The 15,237-nt window shown below is 44.7% G+C and overlaps 1 protein-coding gene across 1 annotated transcript; it reads right to left on the bottom strand.

Moving 5' to 3' along the window:
* Nucleotides 1-1,607: 1,607 nt before the first annotated feature.
* ANKS4B (ankyrin repeat and sterile alpha motif domain containing 4B) lies at nucleotides 1,608-13,951 on the bottom strand. Its single transcript, XM_082199837.1, has 2 exons — nucleotides 13,438-13,951; nucleotides 1,608-3,903 (listed from the first exon to the last, which is right to left on the bottom strand). The coding sequence occupies exons 1-2, from the start codon at nucleotides 13,599-13,601 to the stop codon at nucleotides 2,820-2,822; spliced, it is 1,248 nt and encodes a 415-aa protein (XP_082055963.1). The 5' UTR covers nucleotides 13,602-13,951; the 3' UTR covers nucleotides 1,608-2,819.
* Nucleotides 13,952-15,237: the final 1,286 nt, after the last annotated feature.

The following is a 15,237-nucleotide window of genomic DNA, read 5'->3' as shown; positions in this document are numbered from 1 at the left end:
AAATGAACACAATATATTTCTATCATGTAGGTCTATAAGAATTTGAAAACTTTGCAAAAAAAGAAAAGGTCTATGCCTGGAAGCCAATAGAATGTATACCAACAACCCCCCCCCCCCAAATCCTTATGTACTTCACAACATCACAATGCAAACGCAGTATGTAATATCACTAAATTGTAACATACTGGCGATGCAGACTAAATTTGTCTCTCCAATACTAATTACCCTGCAGCAATGAACAAAGGCAGGTTATTCAAAATACATCTCTGGTAACTGTCTTTCATCATCTGGACTTCAAGTTTGTCCCTTTGCATTTGATTGCATCGCAGAGACCTTGACTTTATTCATTCATTTGTACATTTCATCAAGTCTAAGGCTGATCACCTTGCCTTCCTCCTCCTGGGGCGTCTGGGCTACAGCCAACCTGCAGAAGACCTACAGTTCAGGTGCAGAGCATATGCTCGGCATGTAGAAGGCTCCATATTACGTTCTTGGCTCACCTGGCTACTATATCTGAGGCAGCAGAGCTGGGAAAAGCTTCTGCCTGAGTCCAGGGATCCTGGCCCAGATACTTTTTGTGACAGCTGTCTTAGCTATTGTTTCAAAAGGCTATAGGGGCCTGAGAATTCATCCCCACGGCTCCCTGCCTCTATGTCCCTCTGTAATTTTATACTTGCTGAAGAAGGCAGTCTGGCCTTCACCTCTGCAATGCTTTGTTTTCCGAGGTTGTCTGCTGTGATCCCAGGGTCTGACTCTCCATCTTTGGGGAGACCCTGTTAAGTGAAGAGACTTCTCTAATCAGAGGCGGTGCCAGCCTTCCAGCCTGAGGTACAGCTCTACTTATGAGGCTGCTTGTTGCTGAAGCAACATTTGAGCCTCGCTGCTCTGAGTCTCCAGCTTGAATTCCTCATGGAGCTGTCCAAGGTGCTATCTGCAACCTGAACTTCCATGCTCTCTTGGGCTATATACCGTATTTTTCGTCCCATCGGACGCTCCGTCCCATAGGACGCACCTAGTTTTTTTTTGGGGGGGGGAATTAAAGGAAAAAAAATTTCCCTTTATTTCCCCCCCAAAAGCAGGTCGGGGAAACCGAACCAGGTCGAGGAACAGCGGGATGGTGGCGCTGCGCCTCCCTGCTGTCCCCCGAGCTTGTGGGGCTGGCCCATGTCTGCCCGGCGCGAGGGGCACTCTGTTTCAGGGCGCCCCGCCCGCCGGGCAGCAGGCTGCTATCCGCAGCGTGGGGAGCCCTGAGGGGGAGGTGGCGGGCGAACCGTTTGGGGCAGTGCAGAGCCTGCGGTGTTCAAGCCACCACGTCACTCCCAGGAGAGATGCGTGGCTCAGGCATGCTGCAGGCCCTGCTGTGAATGCCGCCCACCATTTTGTCACCCCCTCAGTGTTGACACCCGGGGCAACCTGCCCCCACCCTCCCACCCTTCCTCTGTCCCTGCCTGTGTTTTTGGAAGTTATGACTAAAATTAAGAAGTGTTACGGAGGGGGTCTGTGGATTTCATTAAGCCTCCCCCCTCCAATAATCAGAGCAACACCCGAGACCTCTGAATGTTGATAGCATTGGAGTAAACAGACCAAATGACTTGGTATAAGGCAGCTTTGTAACTTCCAATTTTATTTGCCTGATATAAATCAGCGGTGGTTTCACCATCTTAAATATACTGCATGAGAACAAAGGCTGGTTATTACAGTGGCTGTCACATGGAATGACATCTCATTTTCATGTACTGGGAAGATATATATCTTGCTTTGTTTTAAAATGGGCTTCCCTGGGGAAGCTGTGCGCACTTGCTCAAAGAAGCAAATAACCTGAAACCTGCCAGCACACATCAATCAACCTACCTTTACCCTCTCTGTGTTGACTGAAATTATTTTAGCGGCTGCGTGGATGGTGTCATTTTAGAGTTTCATCACGAGGATTTGGAGAATACATAGATGTGCATGTTAACAAACACATTCACATTAGAATAGTCTGCATGGGAATGTGAGGACCCATCTGCACTAGACATTTAAAACAGTATCAACCCACTTGAAACCGTCATGGCTTCCCCCAAAGAATCATGGGGAGTGTAATCTGTTAAGAGCTCGTAGGAGACCCCCCTATTCCTCTCCCAGAGCTACAATTCCCTGATTTCCCTTGGAAGAAAGATTGATTGTTAAACCACTCTGGAACTTGTACCACAAGCATTCCTCTTCTCCCAGGCCTTTGGCTAATTAAACAATCTACAACCTTTTGTTTTTGTTTGTTACTATGCTATGTAGCTTTGTGTTTTTGTGTTGTAAACCACCCTCTGATCCTCGGATGAAGGACAGCATAGAAATTTAATAAATAATAATATTAGCAATAATAATATGGGGTTCATTTGCATATATGACCTCCTTCTGCTCCTGTCTCTTCACGTGACGCTTTTCCATATAAAGATCACCTGTAGAAACCTTAATTGCTATTACGATCACAGAAGTGGCGGTACTCTGTCCCCTTGTAGGAACCAGTCCTATGCATGTATCTGAGCTACTAAAACCATCACCATGCAGGCCGCAGTTGAACCTGTTAAGTTGCACCACGGCTTCAAAAAACTCAAATCCCCTGCTGTCTAGAATCTAAACACATTGAATGAGGAGGCGGTGTCCCTTCAAACTGTTGCTGGACTGCAACTCACTGGCCATGCTGAAGGGAGTTTGAGTCCAACAGATGAATGGTTACTGGTTCCTCACCCCTGATCTAACACCCTGCAGGGCGCAGTACCATTGCAACAGCTGCACCCTGCAGCGGTTTTGGTGGAGCTATTGCAACGCAGGAACTTCATGGTTTATAACTGCGTATCCCCAGCCTTGCCCGGGTTTGCTAGAGCCTGCATTCGTCTGTCAACTGCATGAAGGATTTTCTTCCTCGGGCCCAGCTGCATCTGAATGCTCCGCAGGTCTTCATCCGAGCAAAGCATGAGGGCCTCTAAATCAATGTTTTCCCTCATCAAGATGGGAAGGAATTCGTTCAGGTTCTGGGATGCCAAAAACACCTCCAGGGGGGTGGTCTCCACTTTCTCATCATCCCACCTGATTTCCTCTTCGATCCAAGATTCTTCCGGATTGTTCTCCACATCTGCGTCACCACCGTCATCTTCAGGCTCTTTGAACTGAAGCAACTCATTGGGCATTTTGAAGCTGATGCCTTCTTTCTCGAGCATCACCGCGTCAAAGTTTTTGCCCATGGTGGGCAAGTTGTTTTTAAATACAATGTTGCCAAGACCTGGCCGGTGGAAGATGGACCTTTGGCCCAACTCGTCTTCATCTTCAGAAATGCCATTTTTTCTTTGAAAGTCCTTGGTCAGGTCTTCCTCGTCTTCTTCATTGAACACATCCATCACGGCGGTTCGTCCGGCTGGGGTACCTCCCTCTTGGGGATTTGCTTCTTGACCATCCAGATTCTCCTCTTTCTTTTTCATCCTTCGCGTGAAGGTGTCTTTCATCTTTTGGGGCAGCGTGCCCAGTGAAGTGGATGCAAAGAAACTGGAGACTTTCGTCCTGGTGGCTGTCCCCCTCTTCGAATGCATGGATCCTTTGCTGAAATTCCTGGCCATTTCGTGTTGATGTTTCTCCTGACGCAGTTCGCATTCGTGGATTTGCCTTTCTGCATTGCGCCGGGCCTGGGTCTTGAGCTGAGAGACTCTCTTGGGATTCTTGAGGTTCTGCTCAGTAGCGGCAGCGTCGAGGATCCGGACGCATTCGTATTGGTTCCTGCTGGCAGCCACGTCCAGAGGAGAACGCATGTCATTATCCAGGGCAAAGATATTGGCGCCAAAATTGATTAAGAATGTTATGCAATGGACGTGGCCATTCGCGGCAGCGTGGTGGAGGGGAGTGTTCCCCCAAATGTCACACTTATCTGGGTTACCTCTGGAAAGAAAAAAACATGAAGGACTCAGATAATTGAACTCAACTCTGGAGTTTTCCAAAGGCAACATGATAAGGTAGAATGGATGGTACTACTTCAAACTATAGCTGTGAGCACCATTTTTTAATTCTTCCCTGCAAGGCGAAAATTAGTACACCTAAGGAGACAGCTTCTGGGCCAGCACATTCCTAGCTGAACTACTTTTCTAAGTGTGGGGAATTTTTGCCACTTTATTCCCATTTTATTTTGTTGCAGAGCTGAAATTCCCAGAGTTTCCTGGGAAGAGGGCTGGTTAAACCATTCCGGTCATTGCTTGGGAACAGCCCAGAAATATTTTGAAATAAAATTTTAAATATCTAGTTCAACACTACAATCAGCAGGTCCAACTCTACAATCACTGAGGGTTGTGTGGTTGTCATTGACTTGTGACAAGGCCTTTTTGGTGGCGGTTCCCTGTTTGTGAAATGCCCGCCCTGGTGAGAGGAGTCTTGCTACTGACTTTCAAGAGGAAGGGAAAAGCATTCCTGTTTGCCCAGGCATTTGATGGCTGAAGATGATTGATCCTGAGAACCCTGAGATCACAGGGTGACCAAATGTTTTTAACTCCTTTTAGAATGTTTTGACTGTAACTCTTTCAGCTGTTTTTAGAATGCTTGTTTTTAAAGTAGTTTTGCTGTGGGTGTGCTTGCTCCTTGAAGAGGAAGGGCAAGCTATACATTCAATTACAATCTCTGTTTCCCCGACATTGGCAATATGGGCAACCTTATCTGCAGGTTTCCCTCTCTGAATATAAATTGTTGAGACTTACATTCAGTGACTGTATCCATGGCAGCGTCTTGTAAATTCAGTAAGAAGAAGCACATCCTGGCTCTATATACTTCACTTTAATGCTTTGCTATTGAATTCTGATAGAACTCATCTATTTCCCCCGAGCCCTTTGTTCTCCCAACTGTATTTGCTCTTGAGAAGCTTTTCAAACATTTGCACAGAAGGCATTACTTGTCTTCAACTGGAGCTGAATATATACCACATATTCAGAGCGTATCCCAGACCCCTCAACTGTCCCGATAAAATCAGAACGTCCTGTTTTGGGGTGCCACAGCAAAAGTAGTTCCTTTCCCAAATAGGTTTTATCTTAATAGCAAACACAATAAATAAAGAGTTCACTTGTAATACATCAGTGGTTCAGTGCTCATTTCTTCTCTTTCCAAAATAGATTTTATCTTGAACAATTGCAAACATAGTAATAGAGAATCCACTTGTGATATACCAGTGGTTCCGTGTTTGGATGTAGTTCCGGTAATCCAATGTTTTGTTGCTAAAGAGCTTAGTCATCAAACCTTGTAGTAAGTAATATACAATATGTAAATGACTTAAAGCAGGGCTATATCTATCCCCATCGGCATGTTTCCATCGGGAGGAGCATAAAAAGAGGATGATGTCCTTCAGATTGTTAAAGGAGGTTTAACAAACTAAAGGACATCATCCTCTTTCTGTTTTGGGAAAGAAACTATTTGCCATTTTTATGGATGTTTATTGTTTGTTTACAGATAGTTGCCTTGGTGATATTATCTTGTGTCAATTGCAGTAGTCATTGTATCACCATCCTGTTCATTGTTTTATAGTAAATACTCAGGCAGGCAGACAGACAGCATCAGTAAATACTGTTTGTCCCAAAGCTTCATCTCTCTGCCTATCCTCAGCCTGGCTCAAAATGATCCCCTGTGCTTTACACACACACACACACACACACACACCGGTCTGAAACATCCTCTGCTTGGATGCAGGGGAAGATCTCCGCCTTGTCAGGAATTTTCCAGTCATTCAAAAGGCAGCTATTGATAGCAATCTGACAATCTTCTGGACAAAGGAGACACGTGCAGCTATTTGGGTAAACTCCTGTCCAACTGCTTTAGCAGACTCTTGCCCGGACCCCAATCTTGCAATCATACAATTACAGAGTCACCGAACTGGAAAGAACACTCAATGCCATGACATCTACCTTCCCTAGCTCACCACGGGGGATTACACCCTGCCAAGTTCTGCTCAGTGCAACCCACTTATATTAATAGGCCTCAGTTGGTCATTCTCATTCATTTTAATGGGTTTCTCTGAGTAGAATTTAGTGGGATGCCGCCTATAATCAGGGGTCAGGCAACATAGGTATGTATACTAGTTTAACTGTCCTTCCCTCTTATGGGGTGGTGTTATTGGTTTGTTTTGCTTTCGTTCTTGATTTTATAATGCATTTTGTGTTTATGTTCTGGAACCATAGTGTGCAAGTTACATGCTAATTTCAGTGTTATTTGCTTCCAAAAAAACCAAACACACCCCACCTGCAAATAATATGGAAATGGTTGCTAAACTTGTGCAGGCATTCCACTATAGTTTCAGAAGTGCCTTTTATGTTGTGTTTGTGCTCAAATACAATGAGCACAAGTGTTTGTGCTCAAATGTAATGTGGAATTAACAGTTAGGGAAAGGTCATGAAAGTGCCATGTGGATGCTGCCTAAGCAACTCAGGGCAAAGTACATTGTTATTGCAATGCAATATAATACAATTCAAGAAACAGAAGCAATAAAAATGCAATTGCAAATCACCTAGCGCAGAGTACTGCAGTTGCTACAACAGGCAGAAAAATGATTAAGTGCTCCACCAAAACTCTCTACAACGTTCAAGTGCTCTGTAGAAGAAAGCAGTTTGGAAATTGCTGAACTAAATCGTTTTAGGAGGACTGATCTTGTGTAAGGCATCAGAGACACAGTCACACTTGGCTGGGAAGAAAGTTTCATAGAACTCAGTGGGATTAACTTCTGAGTAGATTTATACTGGATCATGTTGTAAGCTACAAATACCACAACCCACGGTTTGGATCTTGCTTCTGCCATGAACTCACTAGGCAAGCCACTCTCTGAGCAATATGGGTGACAATAATGCTATCTGACAGGGTTGTTGTAAGGATTGCAGCTAGATAATGCACATGAAGCATGTGAACACTTGAAAGCGCTACACAGATGCTAAGTATTATTTCTAATTAGCTTTGATTGCTTTGTATGCAGGCATAGGGCTACTATATAGCTTCTCATGAGTTTACCCATAACTGGGTTAAGCTAAACTGTTAAAATCTCATTTTACTCCTATTGACGTCAGTGAAATTAAGGGCCTGTCTGTGCAAATAGGTTTCCCTACAGTCCAGGTCACGGTGATTCAATGTTCTCCAACATAAGCTGCAGGGCATCTGTTGTCTTATACTAAAGGGTTTTATATAAAATCCAGACCAGGCACAAACTTTTATTGAGTTTGTCCCTTAGATAATTTAATGTGATCAGTCACAAGTCAGGAAGATGACCCATTTTTTAAATGGTAGTTTCGCTCGTTGAGATTTAGGATTTGCCTTTGTGATGGAGAACAAAGGCTTTGGGGGTGCCAGATTCCCCATAATTCCTGGATTTAGTAAGTGTTAGAATTTAATCAAGCCCCCAGAATCCCCAGCTCCAGCTGGGATTCAATTGCCGGAACAGCCAGCTCAGCATGAAAATGGCCACTAAGTATGAGTCACTAATTTAACAAAAGCAAGGTGATAAGACATTAAGAAAGCAGGGACTCTGCGTCGGATGGCTCTAGGGAGAGTAATGGCTGGTTTCTGCTGGCATCCAAGACTGTGGCCATGGAAGACGCAAAACCACCTTGGTGTGTTAATGCTGTGAGCCCCTCCATCATAGGCTCAGGTTGTATGTGTGTGTGTGCATATGTATATGTGCAAATAAACCATACATCCTAAAGACAGCACAGTCTCCGCTGTGCCTCATTTCCAAAAGGAAACATGAGCCATGGGTGAACACCTGGAGCCCCTGGAATCTTGCACTGCTCTGAGATTGAAGTGGCATGCAACATTATTTTGAAAATCTAGCTCATTGCTGTCTACACTAAGGGCTCATCCAGACTTCCTTTTGTGCCACTTTTCTTAGGCTTTAAAGCTCCATGTCTGAGCAGTGGCTTTTTTTGTTTGTTTTTGTCCTGGGGTTTTCCCAGGGAAACCTGCCTTTGTCTGGATGAGTGCTGAGTTACAGTGGCTCTTCAGGTTTTGAAGGATCTCCCAGCCCTACCTGGAGATACTGGGGATGGTACCTGGGACCTTCTGCATGCAGAGCATGCTCTGCCACTTGGCGATGGCCTTTCCTCAAAATGTTATTTTGCACTGAAGAGTGGATTCCAATTCCTGCTTCTCTCCAATGGACCACTTGACATTTACTGACCACGTCATGATCTTTCCGCCTCTTGCAGTCATTGTAATGCACTGTGCTAGACAGTACATGGTTTTAAACCGCATTTTAACAGGCTCACCATGGACCACCTGAATGACGTTTGCAGACCACTGGTGGTCCATAGACCGCAGTTTGGGAATCACTGGCATAGGGGAACATTTCATCATGTGACATCCCGCCCAACCAGTTCAAAGTGGTATAGCCCAAGCAGGCTATATAGATTGACCACCTCAGTAATGACAAGCCTTGGTTCCTTTTTGCATTAGTGAAGTCTGTGGAGTGATAATTCATTTTACTAGGCTGTAAATTTAGGATAAGCAACTGTACTGTTTAAAGGTTGCTTTTATGGGCAATAAAACATAGCATATGAAAGAGCAAGCCACACCCCAAACCAGGAACTAAGAATCTTCCTATACTTGAAGTTTGCCTTCTGTTCTAACACTCTAAGCCAGCAGTGAGGAATTGAGGGCCACATTCTGTTCTGAACAACTTTCTGGGGCCAACATGCCAAATGAGCTTTTACTGATAAGCATAACAGGAGTTGGACTTCCTGGGATTTGTATTCTGCTCCTAATGTCATCTGCTTAGGAACTGGGAAGGAGACAGGTTCCCTCCCCATATAAAAAAGAGGAATTGAACCTATTAGAAGCTTAGTTTTTCTCCGACCCTGATGCTGTAAAGAATGTTTTCCTGTAAGTATACCTGCTTTCCATCAGAGAATTTGGAGTTCTCTTTTTCTGAGACTCTCCAGTGATCGCTGATTGTATGTGCACAAATAAAGCTTACATGCAGCTGAAGATGTATTTTCCTGCATACATTTTAAAATGCACAACAGCACTGACAGGTGGATTCAGAGGCAAAAAGCAGGTGGATCTACACATGTGAGGGCATACCATACATTTAAAGCACATTCAACACACAAGATTCTTCCCCCCCAAAATCTTGGGAACTGAATTTTGTCAGAGGGGCTGGGAACTGGAGCTCTGTGAGAGCAAAACTACAGTTCTTGTGATTCTTTCTTTTTTTCCCGGAGGAGGGATCATGTTCTTTAAATGTGCATCTGATGTCCTTTAAATGGATCTGCCGTTGCTTTTGCATTGTGAACTGCATTGCGGATGAGCAAGAGTCATATTTCTAACTAGGCAAGCAGGAGGCACTGTTACAATTCAAGGGCACATTCCAGCCTGACAAAATTGCGTCAGGAGAACGCAAAGCAGGACAAGTGAGGCTTGTGGTTGGGTGGGGAAGTTGTGGCCTGAGGACAGTCCCAAGTGCTGGACAGACGGGTACATCTGTCCCCAGTGGGCTGTCAAATTTCAGTGACACAATGTGCAACATTTGGTGCCTCCCACCTCTCATCCTCTGTTCTACACTGCACTGTTGTGGCGCCCCCTCAGCACAACACCCCTCAGCACAACACTGCAGATGAACCAGTCACAATACCCTAAAACTGCCTCTGTTGCCTCCTAGGCTTGAGCCTCCCCCGCTTTATGCATTATTTCAGCATAGCTCATATTAGTCTTTTATTCTACACAGACACACACACCCCAGTACTACGGCCCTCAGTCAATATCCTTATTGGATTTGAAATTGTTTTTATACATGTAACTTATTAATCTGTTTTTGTATGCATAACAGTTTTTAACTGTTTTATACAGTGGTACCTTGGGTTAAGTACTTAATTCGTTCCGGAGGTCCGTACTTAACCTGAAACTGTTCTTAACCTGAAGCACCACTTTAGCTAATGGGGCCTCCCGCTGCTGCTGTGCCGCCGGAGCACGATTTCTGTTCTCATCCTGAAGCAAAGTTCTTAACCTGAAGCACTATTTCTGGGTTAGCAGAGTCTGTAACCTGAAGCGTATGTAACCTGAAGCGTATGCAACCCGAGGTACCACTGTATATGCAATTGCTTCATACAGATTTTTATTGGGTTGTGAAATCGCTTTGAGATGCCTCATAGGAGGCAATTCATAAATGAAATAAATAACAATAGTGTATTTTACGAGTATTTTAAAAACTGGGGCTAACACATAAAAAGGAAGCTGGAGGGTTCCGTTCTTGGTGATGCAGCAATAAAACTGTTAGCACATTTGCAAAGCTAAGCAGGGTGTGGTATGGTTTCAAATGGGATGGGAGACCATGTGTTGAGATTCCTGCATTGCTGGGGGTTGGACTACATGACCTTTGGGGTCCACGCCAACTCATACTATCATTTCCTCCTTGTTGATACTTATCCTCCTCATTGGGCCCATTGAACAATTCAACATGTGTCCAAAAATCCACATTCATCTCCCCCGTTCAGACAGCCCTTCACTGTGGAAGTTCAAGAGAGCAGTTCAACGCACTGATGCAGATTCCAACCCTAGCAGATTGAAAGAGATGAATACAGGCTACAAAGCAGTGGTTGAGGTACCTTTGTGTGAATCTAATTAGAAGAAGATTGCTTCTTAACTGAATTTCGATCATCTATGTCTCCCACAAACGCATGTCAGTGCTAAAGGCATTATTGCAGGTATTCTCTCTCTCTCTCTCTCTCTCTCTATATATATATATATATATATATATATATAATAAGCCTGGTTCAATTCTGTTCAATCCATTTCGAAGTCTACAAGCAATTTTGAGTCTACAGAAATTATTGTCTTCCATGTTCTGAATTCTTTGGGCTGGAAACCTCTGAGTTAAACAGGTTTCCTTGTTGGGAGCATTCCTTTCAGTGTTCAGGAAGAAGGCTCACCACATACACCCCACTTTCTCCTAGCCATGGTTCTGGTGTGGCCCAGGTTAGCTCAGTTGGTTAGAGCTTGGTGCTGATAACGGCAAGGTCACAGGTTTGATCCCCAGATGGTTGCAGATTCCTGCATTGCAGGGGATTGTACTAGATGAGTCTTAGGGTCCTTTCCAACTCTATGATTCTAGGAACCTGACCTTTAAAGCCATAAACGGCCTCGGTCCAGTATATCTGAAGGAGCGTCTCCACCCCCATCGTTCTACCCAGTCAGTGAGGTCCAGCACCAAGGGCCTGCTGGCGGTTCCCTCACTGCGAGAAGCCAAGTTACAGGGAACCAGGCAGAGGGCCTTCTTGGTAGTGGCACCCGTCCTGTGGAACGCCCTGCCACCAGATGTCAAAGAGAACAACAACTACCAGACTTTTAGAAGACGTCTGAAGGCAGCCCTGTTTAGGGAAGCTTTTAATGTTTGATGCATTACTGTATTTTAATATTTTGTTGAAAGCTGCTGAGTGGCTGGGGAAGCCCAGCCAGATGGGCAAGGTATAAATAATAAATTATTATTTATCATTATTATTATTTCTGAGTCAGATCATGGGACCATCTAGCAGAGTTTTGTCTACATAGACTGTGCACAGGGTTCTCCAGGGTTCCAGGTAGGGTTGAACTGGTGTCAGGGACATGGCCGGCAAAGAGGAGTCTGCAGGGGGGAAGGAAGAGGCAGAGGAAAACAGGAACTTGATTCTTTCACACAACGCAAGTGAGAGAAGCCCTTCTCACTTTGGAATGCTGCCTGTAAGTTTTCGCAGCAAACTTACATTAGATGCAGAAGTAGGAGGCAAGTGGTAGGAGGGTGTTGGATTCAGCTCCAGAGAAGGAGGAATTGGCGGCACCTGAGTCTCCAAGAAGCAGGAGGCAGAGCAAGCGATTAGAACAAAGGAAGACCAGCAGGAAGCGGAGGAGGACCTTGGGAGGAGCTAGAAGCCAGTCGAGTCAATTGACTCCAACAGTGAGGAATGAGCTGTGAGATCTCGGACCGCTGAAAGCCTGTTATTGCTAAATATTCCTCAATTAGTAAAACTGTCAGCTTTCCATGTCTTGTGTGACAGAAGTGCTAAATCTGACAACTGGAGAACTGCACCAGAGACCTTCTGGATGCAAAGCAGATGTGTTACCACTGAGCTATGGCCCTTTCTTCTAACCTTCTTCAGTATTTCTGCATGCACCCTGGCTCTACAAAATGATGCCTTCTTTCCTCAAGGGTCAGGATGGTTAGGCATCCCTGCAGGAAGTCCACTGAGAACCTGGGACCTGCTCTGGTTATTGTGGAGTTGGAAAAGGTTCAGGAAAAAAGGGCAACCAAAATGATCAAGAGGGTGGAGCGAATCCATCTATAAGCAAAGCTTACAGTGTTTGGGGCTTTTAAGCTTAGAGAAAAGGGGAATAAGAGGTGACCTGAAGGAAGCTTATAAAATTAGGCATGAAATGGGAGAAAGTGGATGGAGAAAAGTTTTTCTCCCTGTCTCCTAACCCCAGACTTCATGGACCTCTCATGAAGCCGAACATTGGAAGATCCAGGACAGATGAACAGAAGTCATTATTCACACAGTGACAAGTTAAACACAGAATTCAAACCCACAGGAGGCCCATGATGGCCACCAACTTGGATTGCTTTATAAGAGAATTAGAGAAATTAATGGAGCACACAAATATCAGTGGCCACTAGTCATGGTGGCTATGGTCTGCTTCCATGATCAGAAATAGTAATGCCTTTGAATACCAGCAAATAGAAACCACTGAAGGAGGGAGTGTTATTGACATCTGGTTGGTCACTGTGAGAACATGATGCTGGACTCAATGGGTCATTGGCCTTACCCAGCAGGCTTTACTTACGGTAGGTTGCTGCTGATATTATTTATTATTTCCAAAGGAGCCCACAGTGGCAAACATGTAAATGATGAAAGAATACAATTAAACACTCCTAAAGACAGTTTACCTTCTAAAAGGATCACCAGCTCTCAGCACTGATAATTCCAAGGTTGCCAAGAATCTTTCATCCATCAAATGCCTGGGTAAATAGGATTTTTGTTAAAAAAAGAAATCCCCCCTAGAAGTGCTTAATGAGGGAAACAGACACACCTCAGTAGAGAGGGCATTCCACAAATGAGGAACCACCACTAAAAAGGCTCTGCCATGGCTTCCACCACCAAGCAGGTAGCCCAAACTGACAGCACCACCAACAGGCTCCTTTATGTCTTAAACACAAGGCAAAAAGTTGTATCTAACTAGGTTCGACTCACACTAGAATCACTGAAATCAAGGCCCATTAATTTCAATAGGTCTGCTCTGTGTAGGACTAGCATGCGATACAACTTCAGGGTGGGGTTTCTTTCTTCCCCTCCTCATCCCCTGAAATCTGATCAGCTCTAAAACAAAGAACCTATTGCCTGTTATCCCATCCCTCTCCCTGCAGGTTTTAGGATTTTAAATAACAAACAAACCACACACATTGTGGCATCTATGAAAGCCTGCTGAATTTACCCTCTTCGGCAGATTATTTCCATAGCCTCCAGGTTGCCATGGTAAGCCACCAGCAAGGTCGGTGTCATCCCATCCGCGTCTGAGGTGTTCAGGTCTTTTCTGGTGGCTTCTCTGAGTAGGTCCAGATTGCCGTCGGCAGCTGCCTGGTGGTACCGGGTGGACATCTTCCCCACTGGTAGGATCCGTCTGAGGCAGAATCCCCCTCACACAGTGTAGCCGTTGGATTCAATGGCTGAATGCTTCCGGAAACACAGCTAGTTAATTAATAGCCGCAGGCAGCAGGGCGGTGAGATAAAAAAATGAGGAAGCAAAGGTCACTCCTGTTTGCATCGGTCTTGAAAATGTCATCTCCTCAGTCATAACCTTGAGGGACGTTCACTGTAGTTCTCACAATGCCCAAATGCCTGTGCAGAGTAAGGGCACCCCATCCAACTCCATTTTATTCAGCATTTGACAAGGGGAAATAGGCCTATTTGTCTTATAAATGAAGGCCTCTCCTAACAAAGGAAGCTGCCTTATACTGAGGCTACGTACATCCACACTGCACATTTAAAACGGTATTTAAACGCTCACGGCTTCCCCCAAAGCTGTGAGGAGACCCCTGCTCTCCTCCCAGAGTTACAGTTCTCTGAGCGGTTCAACAGCATAACTGTCAACTGTTCTGGGGGGAAGCGGGACATCCCGTTTTTAAACACAAGATCGTGTCAGCCATTTTGGGTGCTGTGATCTCCCCCAAAGTTGAGGGGAATTTCCATTCAAATGGTAGTGTGTGCCACATCATGTGATTAATTATACAGGGTGGGGCTTACCTGCTATCCCCCCCCCGCCAATATTTTATTCAAGTTGGCACCCTTGGCTAGGAGGGCTGTGTTGCAACATCCTGTGTTACAACTGAATATATTGAGCGACCAGCAGCGGGGGGGGGGGGTGTTATCATTTTTTTGGCCCTTTATAAGGAAACCAGCCAGAAGAAGAGGAGGAGGAGGAGGAGGAAGAGACTTAATGCCTAAAGAGTTACACTGTCGGTTCTGTCAAGCAGTTTGGAAAAGATCCAATGAGACCCACTGCAAATTTGCAAATTCCCTCTTGGGAATTTATTAGCCCTCCCATTCTAGACCCTTGCAAAGCTCTTGAAGAATGAGCTTCATTTGAGTGGGAGTCTTTCTTCTTCCTCTTTTTGTAAATGTTGAATCAACATTGAATGGTGTTTTGAGCTAGCAGAACGATTCATTCCCCTTTCATCCTCAGAAAAGAGATTCCAAGGCCCAAATGATTTCGCTCTGAAATGGGGAAATGAAGCCTCTGTGTGTGGGACTGATTAGGAGGAACTTGACAGTTGTTTGAAAGGATTATTTTAAACTTCTTATAGTTGTTTGATACCTTATCCTTGTAGTGCAAGCAAGTTTCCTGAAAGGAAGTACATTTCAGTGTGTTGTGGGTCTTACTCCCTTGTAAGCACTAAGCACTGCAGCCTTGGGGTTGGGTGGGGAGTTGGGGGAGAGGACTGGGATTGTTTTATATAAAAAGTTTTGTATCAAAACAATTTAGAGCTGCTGAGAGCACCATCCTACAAAAACAGACACAAATATGTTTTTTTCTGCATTGTGTTGAGCCAAGCATTCCAGATTTCTCTGTTTACCTGGGAGAGTTTGTTTTCTTATCCCTGCTCTATATAAATTATTGCCCCTATTTATAGCTTTTGGAAATGGATTGTTAAAATTTTCTTAATTTGGCCTACTGGGTGTAGTTAGGTCTACAAGGCCGAGCTTTCCCACCGCTGTTGTATTTTATTCAATAATT

The sequence above is a fragment of the Podarcis vaucheri genome (assembly GCF_965113315.1).
Source record: "Podarcis vaucheri genome assembly, chromosome: 14".
Taxonomy (NCBI): domain Eukaryota; kingdom Metazoa; phylum Chordata; class Lepidosauria; order Squamata; family Lacertidae; genus Podarcis; species Podarcis vaucheri.
The sequence above is the reverse complement of the archived record's forward strand: the minus strand, read 5'-3'. Positions and strand labels throughout refer to the sequence as shown.